Source organism: Sarcophilus harrisii, chromosome X, assembly GCF_902635505.1.
Source record: "Sarcophilus harrisii chromosome X, mSarHar1.11, whole genome shotgun sequence".
NCBI lineage: Eukaryota > Metazoa > Chordata > Mammalia > Dasyuromorphia > Dasyuridae > Sarcophilus > Sarcophilus harrisii.
The window spans coordinates 33280025-33298634 of NC_045432.1; the positions used below are offsets into that span (position 1 = coordinate 33280025).

General features: G+C 40.3%; 1 protein-coding gene and 1 long non-coding RNA gene across 3 annotated transcripts; both read right to left on the reverse strand.

Annotated features, from left to right (window-relative positions):
• Positions 1-305: 305 nt before the first annotated feature.
• On the reverse strand, positions 306-12812 carry LOC111721585. 2 transcript variants are annotated; one of them, XR_002770703.2, is made up of 3 exons: positions 12286-12812; positions 1711-1979; positions 306-971 (listed from the first exon to the last, which is right to left on the reverse strand). It is a non-coding gene; the product is annotated as an uncharacterized LOC111721585 (long non-coding RNA). The 2 variants fall into 2 exon arrangements; XR_004230544.1 differs by lacking the exon at positions 12286-12812 and adding an exon at positions 11593-11947.
• A 464-nt stretch (positions 12813-13276) lies between these two features.
• LOC105751068 (elongin-A-like) lies at positions 13277-15892 on the reverse strand. Its single transcript, XM_031945055.1, has 3 exons — positions 15621-15892; positions 14219-15116; positions 13277-13813 (listed from the first exon to the last, which is right to left on the reverse strand). Exons 1-3 carry the CDS (start codon positions 15890-15892, stop codon positions 13277-13279), a joined length of 1707 nt encoding a protein of 568 aa, XP_031800915.1.
• Positions 15893-18610: the final 2718 nt, after the last annotated feature.

The following is an 18610-nucleotide window of genomic DNA, read 5'->3' on the forward strand; positions in this document are numbered from 1 at the left end:
CATCTTACAAAGCCTAACTCACAAACATAAAGAACCAACCTAATGTCTATTTGTGTGCAGCTCAATTCTTTGGAAGCATCTCACAAAGTTTAACTTCCACAGGAAAAGAACCAAGTCTATTTCTATTAATTCGGCAGTATCTTACAAAGTCTAACTTACATAGATAAAAGGAAAAAAATCTATTTCTATTCATTTGAAGCTGAATTCTTTGGTAGCATCTTTTTTTTTGTCTTTTTTTTTCCTTTTCTATCTTTTTTTTCCTTTTCTATCTTTTTTTTCCTTTTTTTTTTCCTGAGGCAGTTGGGGTTAAGTGACTTGCCCAGGGTCACATAACCAGGAAGTATTAAGTATCAGATCAGATTTGAAGTCAGGCCCTCCTGACCTCAGGGATGGTGCGCTATCCACCACACCACCTAGCTGCCCCTTCTTTGGTAGCATCTTACAAATCCTAACTCACAAACAGAAAAAATCAAACTCATGTCTATTTGTTTGCAGCTCAATTCTTTGGAAGCATCTCACAAAGTTTAACTTCCACAGGAAAAGAACTAAATCTATTTCTATTAATTCGGTAGCATCTTACAAAAAGTCTAACTTACACAGATAAAGAAGCAAACTCATTCCTATTTGTTTTAAGCTAAATTCTTTGGTAACACCTTACAGAGTGAACTTGAACATGGGGATTGGGTGGAAATTTAGCTTTTTGTTTCATTAATACAGAGAACTCAAGGTATCGTCAATAATAAAAATCAAAATTTTGAAGGATAATTAAAGCTTTTTCCAGGGTGTGACATAAAGGGAGTTGTTTGGGGAGGGAAGGGGAAAGGGTAAACAGTTCTGCATAAGGTGGTCAAGTGTGTGCTTCTTGTTCTTCAGGTCTTCCATCCATTCTCCAGATGTGTGATCCATTCTTGTCTACTTAGGTGTCTTTGGTTTTGCTGCTTCTGCCGGGTTCTTGGTCATCTCAGAATTTCCTAGTTTAAAAAAACATAGAAAAGTCATCATCCAATCCCTTCTTCTTTTGCTTGCCTCCCCCCCCCCCCACCAAATTCAGCAAATATTTGGCCTATAAGCCCTGCCTCCTCCTTTACCATCCACTCCCATCTTAACTCCCTACTCCCTCAGAAGCAGCCTTTGTACACAGAGTTTCATAAATAGGTTGAATTAAAGTGATTTCCCTTCTTCTTCTAACCACTTTCCTCTTACCTCTCTAAAATAACCCTAATCCTTTCAGATGAGATAAGGAATGAGAAGATGGATGGGGAGACAGAAGCCAAGAAAAGATGGGGGAAAGGACCAAGGTCCAGGTCCAGGTACAGAACAGGAAAGGCTAGAGGAAAAAAAGATCAAGGCAGAAAGGAATTTTTCTGACTGAAGCACAGAAGGATTAGCTTGCTTAAGAAAAATAAATCAGTGCTCTTTAACTTGCCTTGGTATGACTAATTAAAAATAGAATAGAATAATGAAAAAATAAATCAGGCTTCCAGGTCTCTTTCTGAAGGACCAAGTATATGGTTCCCTCTCCCTCTCCTGCTCTGCCTTCCCTCAATTTAGCCTTTCTCCCTGTTCAAGGTGAGAATGAGGACTTTGTGGCTTAATTATTATTGGAGGAAGGGGATGCATCGATGACAATGGGCTGCCATGGTCTCAGCACAAATATCTCCGAACAGGAACTGGCCTGGCTCTCTAGAGGCTTTCTCCTTTGGTACTTACCAGAATTTCCAACTTTCTTTTTTCTTTTTTTCTTTCTTTTTCTCTTTTTCTTTCACTTTCTCCATTTCTTTCTCTTTCTCTTTTGCTTTCGCTGTCTCCATTTCTTTCTCTTTCTCTTTTGCTTTTGCTGTCTCCATTTCTTTCTCTTTCTCTTTTTCTTTCTCTTCTTGCTGTCTTTGGAAATCACTTGAGAAACTGGACAGCTGAGGAGTGCATACAACCAAAGACTTATACTCTTTTAGAGTTATTTTGGAAGGTATCCTAGATCTCTGGGGGGGGAAAAAAAAGCATCATTTCACACAGACATACATACACAACCCATTTCTTCTTCAGATTGTATTGAGCCACACAGGACCAGTTCGACCAGTCTGCCCTGGAAGACCAGAATGATTGTATATTGAAATGAGTTCTGTGATCTTGGGCAAATTCCTACCCTTTTCTGGGTCTCAGTTTCCCCTTCTGTAAAATGAGAGGGGGCTGGACTACAAAGCCCTTGAGGGCCTTTCCAACTCTAGATCTAGTTGGGCACATCATCTCACTTCCACGAATCTCCATTTCCTCCTCAGAAAAATGGCGGCGATTAGACTGCCACAGACTTAGTTACGAAGTCCTTTGGGTTACTGCTGTCCTGTCTTGAGCTCCCATCTGGCACATCACTCCACTCTAGTGCTTCCTACATGGAAATAACAGGTACTTGAATGTATGTAAAGAGAAGGACTGCCATTAGACTTCCTCCATACCAACCTGTCTTCTTTTTATGGTTGGTTCTATTGGAAGCAAATCGAATGCTTTATTCAAATGACAGAACAATCTTTCTTCTCCATTCATTTGGTCATGAAGTTCCTATTCTGTCAACTTCATGCCTCCCCACTGTCTACTGATTAAAAGTCAAATTTCTTCGATTGCCATTCAATTTCTTCCCTAGTCTGACGCCACCACATCTTTCCAGTGTTATCTGGCTCTTTCTATGCCCCCTGTGCTCCAGACAAACTGGACTTCCCATCTCCCCGCCTTTTCCTTTGAAATACAACTTGAATGCCCTTCCTCTGAGAAGCCTTCACAATGACTGTTAATGACCACCCCATTGGGACCTCACCCAGCACTTCAACTTGACCTTTATTTAACGTCCTGCACTGGAGTCATAGATTAATGGAGCCATGGACGTCAGTGAATCTATCCGCTCCTTTCCCTTTATTTTACAGCTGAGGAAACTGAGACCGTGTCAGGGCAGTGACTTATTGAAAAGTCTAGCCGAGGAAGTTGGTACTAGGACAAAGACTGGGTCTGGGCCATTTACATCGTGCCAGTTTTGAACATTTGTTCAAAAACCACTGGCCCTCTTTCGGTACTGCTTATAGGTACACAGTGCCCTTGTATGGCTCCATGCAGGCCCTCCCCTACACATACCCTTCCTACACTTGCCCTAGGATCCTAGAACACAGATTCTGAACTATTTTGGTGTTGTGGACCTTTTGAGCTCTCTAGGGAAGCCCCTTCCTGGAGTAATACATAAATATAGAGGATTACAAAGCAAATCAATTATATTGAAATATGGTTATAAAATATATATATTTTTTAAAAAGCTCACAGATTGCCAGGTGAAAAAACCCTCCTCTATAATTTCAGCAATCCACCTTTTCCATTGCAGTGGCACCTACCCTAAGGCATTCATACTAGACCCTTCCTTGCCCTAATCCAGAGGAGTAACTGAGGATGGCAATTTCAGGCCCGGCAGTAGGTCAGATGAGGGAAATTTGAATTTTCAAATGCCCATAAAATCACAATAAGCCCGCATCATATCAGTCACCTTCATCTGGCCCAGCCCTAGCTATGTCCTCCAAAGGATAATAGAATCACAAACTTTGAAAACTAAAATTTCCCCTTCGTTCCCATCCCCCTCAACACACATCCTGAAGGTCTTCCAGCAAAACCTGAGTGACTACTTGGCCTGTGTGTTTTAGAAGGACCTCCTGTTCTACCATGCAAAGTTTCCATCCAGATTTCTTTTAATACTGCTATAAGTTGGATTCTCAAAACTCTTCCAACTGTGACATTCTGAGACTCTGTACTAATATTTTCCAGAGTTCCTCTGTCACCGTCAGCGCTCTCAAAAATACAAGACACCCTTCATGCCACAAAGAAGCAATAGAAGATATCAAATAATCATACTATCATGTCTCCTGCTCAATAAATCACACTGGCTCCCTATTACTTCTGGTGGGCATTTAAAGACCTTCACAACCTAGTTCTAACTTGCTTTTTTATAAGCCTTCTTACACATTATTTGCCTTCATTTAGTCTGCAGATCAACTAAAATGGCCTCCTTGCCATTCTTCACATGTGACATTTTATCTCCTATCTCCTTGTCTTTGCACAAGCTTTTCCGTTTGCTTAGAACGGCCTTCCACTTTACCTCCACTCCACATAATTTCTGGCTACCTTAATAGCTCAGCTGAAGTACAGGTAGCCTTTCCACATCACAACTTTCCCCATTGTGGTTTTGACATATCATAGGCTGGCATAAGAAATTAAACAGGGATTTTAAGGGATGGGATTTGCAAAAGCTGCAGACACACAAAGGCCAGCAAATGACACAGAAAAAAAGGAGAAACTCAGAAATGGAGAAAATATATGCATGGCATCTTACATATATAGTAAGAGAGTATGGTAATACATACATAATATGTAGTTTAAAAAATAATATTGTATACTATCAACCCAAATTTTACAATAAGATACTGTAAACACCCCATAAAAGAAAAAAAAAATCAGACTTCTCTGGTTCAAAGGAAGGGGCAAAATTTTTTGCACAAATCTTTCAGATCACAGGGTGGGGGGTGAGGGGGCAGACTCCTAACTCTAGAGATGTGGAAAGGATAACTGTACTACTAGCTGAATAATATCCTTGCTGATCACATCCCCATTGCTAGCGTCTCCCCATGGAAATCACTTTGTGTATATTTTGAATATTCTTAAAAAGGCACATGCTTAACCCCCCCAACAGGATGGAAACTCCTGGAGGGCAGGGGTTATTATATATTTGCCTCTGTACCCACAGCACTTGGCACCGGGCCTGTGGCCCACAGTAGGCGATTAATAAATGTAAGCCGATGGATTGACTGACTGGACGATGAGTTTTAAAGTTGAAGCAAATGGGACTGGAAGCTCAATGAGCACTAACCATTTCCCCTTCTAATCCAACTGTTATTTTATTTGAAAAAAAAAAAAAAGCAATCCCTATCTCATCTATATCTGCAAACCCTCCGGGGCCCTGGCTAGCTGGTGTCTGGGTAATTAAGATAACTCACAGCCCAGCTGTATTCCCCTGCAGCCCCTGTGGAAAAAGCCTTCATTAGCCCAAGCACTCTAGTCTCACCACCCATAGGGAATCTTAGCACTGGCACTGGATGGCTGACCTGAAAGGAAGAAAAGTATGATCAAAGCCAACCCCCTCTGGATTCTCCCTTCTGAAACGTTCTCTAGAGGGAACAGAAATGGACCGTGCTCAGGGGAGAACTTTCACACGGCCCTCCCAGCCCTCTAGACTCTTTCCATCAAAAGCCAGCAGGTGGTTTTAGGAGAGACAGAGATGCCGAGCATTGGGATGCACTTGGATCAAGTGTATCCCTTTAAGGAAAGCTCTTGCAGTAAAGTAAAAAATAGGAAAGGGACATGAATCTATAGCATATTTGGCCATAAGGCTTTATTGCTCTTAAGGGGTTTAGGGTAAAATTGTGGCCTAGTGGGTAGGCTTAGTGCCTGGAAGTTAGAAAGCCCATCTTCTCATCCTGCTACTTTTTTGTTACCATGGATTTCTCAGGGCAGCATCAGCATCAGTCCCTCATGATGTCAGAGTGAGATTTGCCTTCACCTCATTATGTGTACCTAGCAAACTCAGGTCTTCCTGGCTCTAACCACTGAGCTCTAGCCCGGGTTTTACCCATTTCAATAATGCAGACAATAACCCACTCATGCTCACTCATTTTTCCATGAGTCTCCCATAAGTTCACCACAGGGGGTCTTTCCCTGGTCTCCCACAAGTTTACCACAGGGGGTCTCTTTCCCTAGTCTTCCCTAAGTTCACCCCAGGGGGTCCCCCTAACATCCTGGAGGTCTACGGTGCTTTCTCCACATATCATAAAGAGTATTCTTTAATATATAATAATAAAGGAATCATCATTCCTTGCCCTCATCACATGACCAGCCCCTCATCTCTTCCCATCATGTAAGTCCTTAATGGTATCAAAAGATCTTTCAAGCATTGCGTCCACTGTGATCCTTGGCCTCACCGTGATCCTTGCCCTTAATCCCTCAGAGACTGACACATGCCACGTTTTGCTACTTATACAACCACACCAGTAGAATGTTCTCAATGAAAAAAATAGGCCTTTCCTTGTCTGGCAAGCCTGGAGTCATTGAAAAAAGCTATGTAATTTCCCAAAAGCAATCCAGTCTCACTCCTCTCCTCCTGCTCCACTCTAGGCCCTCAGCTCACTGTCAATCTGTATCATCTAACCCAGATTTATAGCCAGGAGGCTCTTCAGATTTCTAGGACTTGAACAAATTGTAAGATGCCATCAGCAAACAAGTATCTGGAGGACCTCATCATCCCCAGGGAATCCATTCACTTGAACTCCAAGCTGGACCTCCTCTATCACCACGGGAAGCCGCTCTGGTGAACATACATACTGTTTTATGATCAGAGGATTATTGAGAATAGTTATCTATATTGGATCTTTCAAGGAATTTGAAATAGTATTGATGCATGACTAGGAAATATTCCTAATTTATTATTTTAGAGCAGCAAATAATGTGATTAACATTTTTTCAAAGAACCTCCTACTCATATAAAAATTAAAAAAAAAATAAAAGGTTATTTGGAATACATTTGGAAAACACTCTCATGTACACTGACCATTGCAGAAGAGTTAAAAGTAAAACAGCAGCCAACATATAAAAAACATTACTTGTTTGTTGTTGCTGTTGCTGCCGCATGGAAGGCTGGGGGAAAACAATGGACCAATGTACAGACTCTGGGGGGAGGGAAGGGGGAGGAGATGTTGGAAGAAAGCAAGGAGAGACAAACTCAAAGGATAAGAGAAGAAGTAAACAATTTGTTCAGGTTTCATATAGTAAACTATTTTTTTAAAATAATCAAGATTTGGCCAAAATAAAGCTTTATAATACTAAAAGCCACATCTTGAATTGTATCCAAATGAACCATCTGCCAGTACAAACCGGAGAGTATGGTTTCTGAATACAGTAAATTGACTCAAAATACTGTTAGACATAGCTGTGGAAAAGCTTTTAATCAGCAGCAAGAAATATGGAATCCATAGATCAATTTATGTAACTTAAATAAGGAAAATTAGAGGAATGATTCCATATTCATCAGGAAAAAGGTTTGGTTTGGTTTTGCTCTCACTGTTACTGTTGCTGGTGTTTTTCAAGAAATGGGATTTGAGTTGAGTTTTGGAGGCCTTTGGCAAAGGGGGAAAAGAAGTGACCACAAGTATTGATAAGAGCCTGAACACAAAAACAGCAGTTAGGAAATGACATTTACTTGGCAATGGTCTAATGATTTTTCCTGAACAGGTATTTCTGGCCAACCTTCAAACTGGTGGAAAATGTTTTGTAAAACAGAAACTGCACTCAATTCATTCACAGAACTGTTTCCAATTCTCAGGCCAGCAACAGAAAATTCTTCTGAACTCCCCCCAGTTTAAATGAGCTTGGCCATTAGCCCAGAAGGCACCTCACAGAATGAACCTTTACAATGGAGCAATTTTGCATCTTTAAAGATGGGGGTTAATTAAGTACTCAGGCAGTTCCACAAAGTTGGGAAAATTAATAGCTGGGGAAGAGGGGGACAGGTTGGATTTTTAAATTTGGGGAACATCCATTGTCATGTAAATAGGGATAAAAATACTCAGTCTTGACTGGGCTGATTCCTTAGATCTTTTGGATATCAGAATTTTATTACCGATATTTGATGCAAAAACCCCTCCAATTGGAAGCTTCCCCCCCAAATCAAAATATTGATTTTGTTCTTATAAAAAGCTTCTGAATTTTAAGTAGTCAAAAATCTCTATTTTATCATTTTATGATCTCCTCTATCCCCTTGTTTGGTCAAGATTTTTTTCCATAGCCATAGCTGTGGAATTATTTTTTTCCTATTCTGCTCCAATTTTTTTTTTTTTAATAATAAGGCCTTTTCTATTTAAATCATGCAGCCTATTGAGGTTTATGATGTGAAATGCTAATTTAAGCATATTTTCTGCCAGTCAGGGAATTTAAAATTGAAAGACTTATGGTATCTTCTGAATGGAACATTAAATAATATTCATATTTCTCAGCACAACTTGGTACCCTTTACAAAAACATACCATGTGCCTACGGCACAGAGAAGTTATAAATAAATGTTTTAAAGCAGAAAGACTAAATATGTACTGTACTATTCGCAAGCCAATAAAAATAGTAATTAACATAGGGAAAACAAGCAAAAGATAAAAACTTAAATGGAAACTTAATCATGCTAATGAGTGGGTCAAAGAACAAATCACCGAATATGTCTGGGTAGATTGCTTCCCAGAGAGTTTTTATGCATTTTGTAGTTAGTCTGAGTGGGATTTCTCATTAGTGTTTCCTCCTGCCTTTTGTTTTTGCTAAATAGAAATGCTGACAATTTGGTGGATTCAAAACTCACCTAAAGTTATATCAATCAGGATTTTTTTGTTTCTTTGTTTATTCTCTATAGTTTCCTTAGAAAATCATCACATCATTCCTAAATGGCTATAATTTTGTCTTCTCTTTGTTTCCATATCCTAAGGTCCCTTCTGCCCCCTAACAATGAGAAGCATTCTATAACAGACACTTGGACTTGAGATCAGGAGAGACTGGGATTCAAATGCTGATCTCACCTGGCTATTTGTATTTCTTCCCTTTTATTGCTATTTCTAGAACTAAATCAAAATCAAATAATAGTGAGAAGGGACACACTTGTTTCACAACCTATTTATTACCATCAAAGCTTCTCATATTTCTGTGCTGCAAAAAATTTTGATAAGTGCTTTTTGTCATCTCTAATAGTAGACCTACCATCACTCTCCCTTATAGGGTTTTTGGCATAAATGAGTGATCTATTTTATCAAAGGATTTTTCTGCATCTAATGCTATAATTATGTTTTTGTGGGGTTTGTTTTAATATAAAAACATATGTTTTAACATATCATATTAATAAATTAAATATTTCTAATGTTGAACTATCCTTGCATGTCACTTATAAATCCAACTTGGTCCCCAGTGGAAAAATTTTGATTAATTTATATTGAGCCATTCTAAAAGTTTCTGCCTCATTCCTTTCATGTGCAATGAAGCCACTATAAAACTTCTCAGCACCCCAGATGGAAATACCTGTTATTCACACAGACATACATGCATGAAAATTCTTTAAAGGTCTCACTCTGTAAGCTAAAAGAGCAATCAGTTTCTAAACCTAAATATCTAATTTTTTTGAAGAACACCGGACCTCCAGGGAACATGGTAAAATGGTTGAGATGTGCCTTTTTATATGCCATAAATATAACATGCTATTATTCTCATTTCTTTAACCCTGTAAACATTTTCCTAGTCAAATAGTAAAAAAAAAAAAAAACAGTTATAATTCCCATTTTTCAAAGGAGAAAACTAAGGCTGAAAGCTGGTCACACAGCTGCTAAGTGTTTGACCTATGCCTCAAAAGATCAGGATTGAGGATTGGAAAGTGATCTAGCACTCTCATTTTACTCATCAGGAAACTGAAGCCAGAAGGGCACAGTGACATGCACAAAGTCTTAGCGCAGTGGTTCTCAAACTTTTGTTTTCAGTATCTTTATCCTATTAAAAATGATTGAGGAGTTCTCCAAAGTGTTTTTGTTTATCTGGGTTATATTTACAGACATTTACCATATTGGAAATAAAAACTATTTTTGGATTTGTAGACCCTCTAAAAGGGTTTCAGAGCTCCCCAGGATTCCCTAGACCATACCTTGAGAACCACTGTCTTAAGAGTAAGGCAGTATCTGAACTCAGGGCCTCTGACTTTAAAACTAGTCCCCTTCCCACTGTAGCATACTGCCTCAAACTAAATTTTCTTTTCTTTTTGTTTTCACACAATCAAAGAAACATTTAATGGCTTTTTGTCATATCTAATAGTGGGCCTACCATCACTCTCCTTTATAGGGTTTTTGGCATAAATGAGTGATCTATTTTATCAAAGGTTTTTTCTGCATCTATTGCTATAATTATGTTTTAGTGGGTTTTGTTAAAAACATGTTTTTATATTAAAACAAAACTGGAAGGAGGGCAATCATGGAAAGATGGGGAAAAACTTGCAAAAAATTTTGAAACAAATCACTTCACCATTAAAAACATTCAGACACAATATTCAGACGGTCCCAGATGTACTTCTGGGGAAGTGAGAATATCAAAACAAAGAAAAACAGCTGGACCAGACCAAACAGACACAAAGGAGATGCAGGCTGGCGGAGACAGAACTGTGAGGGCATTAAGGAACCCACTCACAAAGTATCTGAAGGGCAAGACCAAAAGCATCACCCCTCCCCCCAAAAAACCCCAAACAATCCCTGCCACTTAATAGAGGCATCTGGGTAGCACAGTGGCTAGAGTAATTGGACTAGGAGCTAGGTTCAAGTTCTCACTCAGACACTTAGTAGCTATGTTATTTATCTGGGGTACATCTTTTACCCTCTCTCAGTCTGTTTCCTCATGAAAAAAAAAATGAGATGGCTGAATTGTGGTCTCTAAGGCCCCTCCTAGCTCTCTACCTAGGATCTTATTGCTTCCCACCCAAAAGGCAATAAAGAGAACATAATTAATTTTCTGAGCCTAATTTCCCATCTATGGACAACAAAAAAGATCTCTGTACACAATGAGAGGGATCAAGGAGGGTATTCTAAGTATATTACAGGGAAAGGCAGGCTTTCCAAAATGGCATTCTACATAATGCTAAGTCATGACCACTGACTCAAAGCTTAAAACCCCACAAAATTTTACTCTGCTCACTGTTTGCTTATTTAGAAAAGAGAAACTGAGCCAAATGCTAAATAAAAAACTCTCCTTTAACAGGTCTTATCCCACCCACTTATTTTTTTTTACCTGATTTTTTTTTGGCAAGGCAATTGGGGTTAAGCAACTTGTCCAGGGTCACACAGCTAATAAGAAGTGTTATGTAGCTCAAATAATATTTGAACTCAAGTCCTCCTGACTTCAGGGTCAGAGCTCTAGCCACTGTGCCACCTAGATGCCCCTCTTATACAAATATTACTAATTTATATGTGTAATTTTGTATGGAAATGGTATTTACATACATTCACAAAATATACCCAAACACATATAAATATATATTCAAAAATTATTAGACTGATCCAAAATTCCTTCAAAGATCCACCTATAGAGATAATCTTGCTCATTCAGAACAAATGGAATATAAAATGGGGGAAAATATATTCAGCAAAGATATCTGCTACTAGCATGGAGGAAAACCAGCAAGGAGGGATTCCCTACAGATGGTAAAGACCTTGAAATGTTCCTGCTTCCAGATGCCATCCTGCTCACCATGGCAAGTACTAGAATCCTAAAGGAGATCCAGAATCTAACAACTTTAGTCTAGTCAACTACAGAGAAAAAAAATGGATAATGTCTATTGCCAATAACATAGAGCTTATCCACCAATATATAATATACAATATACATAAGTGCATATACACACATGCTATACACTCACACACACACACACATATACACACACTTTGGCCAGATACTAAAATGGATGCTATATTGAGTTCAGCCCTAAACAAGAGGAAGGAAACCCAGCTAACTTACCTCCAGGAGACTGCAGAGTTTTTTTTTAGCATTCTAAGTTCCTTGCTGAAACAAAATTCACCTTTTAAAATGCCAATATGTTCTATATCTCTGAATCATGGAACCCTATAAGTACCGAAGAAAGGTTCTTAACTTGGGGTCCATTGACTCGTTTTATTTATTATTTTTTGGTTTTAATATTTTTGGTAAATGGATTTCAATAGAATTGGTTTCCTTTGGAGCACCGTTTTTCCTTTGCTGTACTTACAAACAGCATTGGAAGACGGGTCCATAGGCTTCCCTAGATTGCCCAAGGAGTCCACAACACAGAAACAGCTTAAGAACATCTGATCTAAAGAACTACAGTTAAGGCTCACCCAAGAGTTCTGGGGAGACAGCCAGTAGGCACAATTAGGCAATAACAACATTGTAAAGAAGGAGTTATGAGAAAATTAGTGCGATAAGACAGATTATCAAGGACATATGTTAGCTGAAAAAATAAAAAGGAAGTATATGAGAAGGTCCCAAAAACTTTAGGCCTGTCTCTGGAGAAAAACTTAAGTGAGTACATGAACTTAACTCATAAACACAGAACAGGTGAAAACAGATGCATTATAATTTGCATGCTAAAGGAAACCGAGACTTTAGACAAATTAAAAAATGGATTTTAGTATTCAAGGACAAAGAAATTAATTGGGAAAAATTTAAATTGACCTTAAAATTCCTGGAAAGGCCCGAAGATTCACATCTTTCCTCAGATGTCTGAAGTGTTCTCCAGGAAGAGAGGTAGGAGCCTTGAGCAGATACTTTACAGGTACTAAAACCTGGAAAATCATTCTGGAAGAAAAACAATCCTTGCTTTTCTGCACATTTTGGAAGTACATGAAGGTACAGGCTTACTGGGAGCAAAAAGATTCAAATCTACTTTGCTCAAAGGGTTATACAACTGTGCCTGCCCTTTGTTCCAGCAGTGTCTCTGCCTGGTCTGTGTCCCAGAGATTGCAAAAAAGGGAAAAGACACAGGCATAAAAATGTTTGAGGCAGCCCTTTTTGTGGTGACAAGGAATTTGAAATTGAGCAGATCCCCATCGTCTAGGGGATGGCTGAATAAGTTATGGTCCAGAATTAATAGAAAATGACTGTTCTGTATGAAATAATGAGCAGGCTGATTTTTGAAGAGTATGTTAAGGCTTGCAGGAATTAATGCTAAGTGAAGAGAGCAGAACTAAGAGAACATTGTAAACAGCAACAAGGGTATATAAGATCAACCATAAGCTAGATCAACTGCTATGAACTTGGTTCTTTAAAAAAAATAAGGTGATTCAAGCCAATTCCAATAATTGTCTTTGTTGTTTATTTGCTTGCTTTTTTTTCTTTTGATTTTGTTTTTTGATCTGATTTTTTTTTTGCACAGCATGATAAATAAGGAAACTAGTTAAGAAGAACTACACATGTTGAAATTATCCTGAATTGCTTGCTATCTTGGGGAGGGAGAAAAATTTGTAACACAAGGTTTTGCAAAACTGAATGCTGAAAATTTTCTCTTGCAAGTATTTAGAAAAAAGGAAGATGCCATGAAAATAAAAATAACTGATCAAATCTTTCAAATGAGTTTCTCTGTCTTAGTCTTCACACCCACCCCCTTACCCCCCACCCCCAACTTGTCTAGATCCCTTCCCTTCTTCCCCTCTTCCCTTTCATGAGTTTATGACTGGGCAGATTTCTTTCTGGAAGCCCTGGCAGCCTGGGTCCTTACAGAATCAATTCTCTCCCTAGGTATTTTCTGAGAATGGTTAGAATGCGCCCTGCTGCCTGCCTGGGCTGAGTGAGGCCCGCTAGTACTCGGGCCATCAGTTGGCTCCATGAGGGCACGGCTATCCCCACTGGCAAGGGGGATGCTGCTGTTAGAGGGCTGCTGGATGGCCTTGATATGGGCATTTGGGTGAGGTAGTCTCACTTGCAACATCTGTTTTCCTAAAACATCATGAGGAGACTTGGACGTGGAGCTAATAAATGCCAGCTTGGCCTGTCGACTTTGGGGTTTTTGGGCTTGAGCTAATCGGATGGCATTAGTCACACTGTACAGTCGCTCCTCCTGAGCATCATGGAGCCGAAAGTACAACTCACGCCAGGATTCAAATTCTGCTGGCTGTTCTTTTCTAAAATATTGAAGGCAGTGGACTTTCCACAGGTTATCAGAGTCTTCAAGGAACATAGGATTATACTTCTCAATTCTAAAGAGCTGCATAGGGGAACACATTTTCAAAAGTGGTGCAAGCACACTAAAGGGCACTTGTCCAACTTCATAGATTAAATCTATATTCCTCCCAAGAAAGTTAATGCACTGGTCATACAGAGATAAAACAATGGGCTTGTGAGGTGCTCTAGCGGATGACTGTATACTCCTTGTTGAATTAACTGTATGCCCATACAAGGCAACTGGTTTTTTTGGGGGGGAGATGGCAGGTACTTGCTTTTTCAGCTGAAAGGTGGGATTTGGCTCCCTAGAAAAAAGAGGGCGATACACAGTCTGTGCTGAAAAAGGACTGAGATTTCTACTGGCCTGAGCAGATGATGAACCTGGCCTAGAAGGGAGGTCTGGAATCACCTTAGAGCTCTTTTGGGAGTGAGCTGATCCAGCTCCAACCTGGGGCTTTTCTGGCTGGCCAGAATTTTCTTTGGGTGGGTCCTTAACTGCACTCTGCCTTTTTGTTTCAGTTTGGAGAGTTTTCAGCTTTGGGTGGACCTTCTTTCTGCCCCCCAAAGTTTGAGATTTAACCACCCGTCCGTATGGGGGCTGGTCATAGAGAAGGTACGATTCAAAGGACATGGAGTGTCGTTCAAAGTCATCGTCCTCCTCTAACTCTTGAGTTTTTTGAATTTTGGAGGGTGACGTGTCTGCATTAAGGACTGCCACTCTCTTTCCCTGTCTCTGTAACTTGTTAGAACATTCCTGGTCTTTTACTTTTAGAGTTAATTCACCCTTCTGTGTCTGTCCCTGCAGGCTGGCAACACTTAGCTTAGACTTCTCAACTCCTGTTGGTGGCTCAGCCTTGTCTTTTGGCTTTTTAATGGATTTTCCAGGAGCCAATTGTGAGGAAGGCCTAGATTTCTTTTGGTCACTACTGCTATCTGGCTTTTTCTCTCCCTTGGAAGCACTGGCCACTGGCTGTTTCTCCTTGGGGCTTATTGTAAAAGATGGATATGAGCCCTCTGCTCTGGAAGCCACCTTAAGGAAGTTTTCTCGTCTCCACTTCAAGCTGTTCCCTTTCCCCTTGTCACTCACCTGAGACTTTTTTTTCTCATTAGATTGGTGACGATTTCTGTGATGACGACGGTTAGCTCTTTTGACCTTAGGTTTCCCAAATTCTTCATTTGAACTTGAAAGCTCTTGCTCCCTAAGCAAGTCAATAAGCTTTCTTTGGGGCTTTTTGGGTGGCCCAGGCTGATCTGGCTTTTTATCTTGGGGTTTAACATAATGGCGGGACACCTGCTGAGGGTCCACGGAAGCCTGATGGGGCAGATCACGGGACTCTGATAATTCACTGTTGGAAAAATCCAACAGTGAAAACTGATTATCAGACCTGTTAGCATCTTCTATTTCCACTTCTATTTTTTCCATTTTTATTTCTTTCATTGGCAAAATGTTTCCTATTTCTCCCTCTCTTGCTGTCCCAGCTTTTGCTATTTGCCCCTCTCTTCTTGTCCCCACTTGTTCCCCCTTTCTTCTTATCTGTACTTTTTCAGCCTTCCATTTTTCGAATTCATCCCATGCTGCTAAAGACATTTCCTTTCTCATGGTATCTCTCTTTCCTTTCCTCCCTCTTCTCGTGTGCCGTCTTTTCTGTATATTTCCTTTCTCATCCTCACTTTTTTTTCTCCTTTTCATTGCTTCCCATTCGGCAAAGTCTGCGGCAGTAATCTGAAGTTTTGCATATTTCTTTCTATCATCCCCTGAACTGCTACTCTGACCATTCCCTTCTCCCTCTTTTTCCTTAAACGATATCTCACGAGGCCGTTTTTTAGTGAGCCTTGGCTTACACTGATACGGCTTGGGGGCTTCGGCGGCGGTTTCAACCGCCGGGGGAAGTTTCATCCATTGGGTCATTAGGCGCGCGGCTAAAATGGCGACCTGCTCATACTTTCGCAAGGAGTGGACGGTACTTCCTACCCCGGTCCTCTCGACAATGTCCAGCGTGATAGGTAAATCTAAGAGACTCTCCAAATACTGGGCAAGTTTTTCAGGTTTAGGATTTTGTTGGATCTGAAAATGCAGATAACTCACCTCTTCAAACAGTGAAGAGGGAGGTGCCTGCGCCATTATTACCCTCCCTACAACTACTTCAGCCGCCGCCGCCGGAACTATGGGCGCCTTTGAGCGTTGCGGCTAAAAGACAGGGGGCGACAAAACAGGAAGTAAGGATAGAGCAACAGGAAGCGGGAGACACCAAGTGGGGCAGAGGGAGTCACCAACGGTGGATAGGGTCATTAGAATGGAGAAGGGAAAGGGGGGGGGGAGGAACATCAAGTGTGAGGGAGATGGTCCCAAGTGGGGAAAAGGGGGAGAACAGGGACATCGAGTGAGGGGAAACTGTTCTCAAGGGAAGAAGGGGACATCAAAAAGGAAAAGGGAAAAAAAAACCATATGAAGTGTGGGTATATACTATTAAGAGGGGAAAGGGACATCAAAAGGGAGAAGGGGAAAAAGGACATCAAGTGTGGGGGAGATGACATCAAGGAAAGAAAAGGGCATCAAAAAAATTTGGAAAAAGAGAGGAAGGGAACATCAAGAGGGAGAAGGTAAAAGAGAAGAAAGTGATACTGTAGAGGGGAAATGTGACATAAGGGGAAGAAAGGACAATGAGTTTCTAGTCCAGTATGTAGATATGTGCCCTCTTTCTCTTCTCCAATACAGAGATGACTAAAATATATAATGTCCCTAATAAAGACCCTAAATAAAACCCTACATAAATTTGCTATGTGTGGCACATAGCAGGTCCTTAATACGGATTTAATGACTTACTGGCTGGACCATGAAGATGGAGGTGTACTAAATTAGGTGGCTGAGAAATTGTGCTTGAATGTCCCTTCTCCTACTTATTGCTTGTGTAATTCAGAGCAAATCCCAGCGCCTCCTAGGTCTCCTGTTCCTCAGAGGGAGCCCAGGGTGTGGCAGTAACTTGTCTCAGTTCTAAACTTCATGCTTCCTTTGAACTCATTGAATAATCTTGTCCCCATCCTTTTTCTATCTCTGGGCCCCTCTTTCCTCATTAGTAGGACAAGGGGTTTGTATTCAGATCCTCATGTTAGAGACTCATAATTCTCAAGCTCTAAGAGACCTGAAAATCCAACCTCCCCCTTACCCCCTGTCATATTAAACATGAGAAACATGAGACCTTGAGAGATTGTGACTTACCCAAAGACACACATGTACATGACCCATGTAGTAAACAGAGGCAGGATCTAAACCCATCTTCTTCAAAGTCTTTTTCCCTGTACCACATTGCCTCATTAGGCTATAGGATCATAAATTTAGAATTTCAAAGGTCATTAAAAGCCATAAAGTCCAAATTTCCCTCTCATTTTAGAGATGAGGAAACAGACATTAAGAACCTTGCCCACAATTACAGAACTAGTGTCTGTAGCAGGATTTTAAACCAGTTCTCCTTCACTCCAAGTGCTAGGAAGTTTCAATATTAAATGACCCCTATGTGCCAGGCACTGTGCTGAGTACTTTACATATATCTTATTTGATTCTCACAACTCTGAGAATTAAGTGTCATTATTATCTGATTTTACAGTTGAGGAAATTGAGGCAGGCAGAGATTAAGTGACACGTCCAGAATCACATAGTTAGGATGTACCCAAGACAGAATTCAAACTCAGCTCTTCCTCACTCCAAGTTTAAGGCTGTATCTACTACAACACTTATCTGCCTGCAGGTTCAGTGTCCTATCCACCCACCCACAATGCTTCTTTAATAACAATCATAAGATGAGTTCTAAAATCCTTTCTACCTCTTAACAGTTTCTGACTCATTCAAAACAGTATGATTTGCACCTAAGAGGGCCCTGGGCCCCTAGTGTCTGAGTAAACAGATCTGCCTCATGCCATCTTCCCCCTGTTTTTGTAGCTCTGGCTCTCTCCATTTATTGTCCATAATTTCTTGGCTCCTTCAGAAGAAAGGGACAACAGACCTTTGAGGTTTCACCCAAGTAGTACACACCATAGGTCTTTGAGTGGACTCCTGATGACATTTACACTTGAGAAGGAACTGAGAGGGACTACCCAGCCTCAGGGAAACATGCCTGATTTTCTCCTAGGCAATGTGCTGCTGGGACAGGAATACTCCATGATTAGGAAGCAGTCTAAACTTCTGGCCCAAACTATAGTTTTTCTATTAATGCTACACCTCGGCTCAGAATTTTACCACTAGGCCCTGGTTTCACTTCTCCTCAATAGCACATTGGAAGTTAAAATACACTAAAAAGGAGACAAGACTCATTGGAAAAGACCCTGAAATGGGAAAGAGAAAAGGCAAAAGGAAAATAATAAGGCAGAAGATGAGATGGCAAGATAGTGTCATGGAAAGAACAAACAAACTTGGACACACTTACAAAGCTAGTGGAGGATTAAGAGGGTCTGACAAACAACTGGTCTTTCTGGCATTTCTTACTCCCTCTTCAATTCTGCCTCCTGACCTCCTTAGTTTCCTTTATGTCCCAACTAAAATCCCATCTTTTAGAGGAAGCCTTTTTCCACCCCTCTGAATTCTAGTGCCTTCTTTCTGTTAATTATTTCCACTTTTCCTGTGTGTAGTTTGCAAACTACAAGTCAGTAGGAGAACTACTAAATTGGTTCCCCATTTAGATTATAAACTCCCTGAGGACAATGACTGTTTTTGCCTCTTTTTTGTATTTCAAGCACTCAGCATAGTGTCTGTCAATCGGTAGGCTCTTTTTAAAAATTTTTTTTAATTTTCAAAACATGTATGTGGGTAATTTTTCAACATTGAACCTTGTAAAACCTTGTGTTCCAA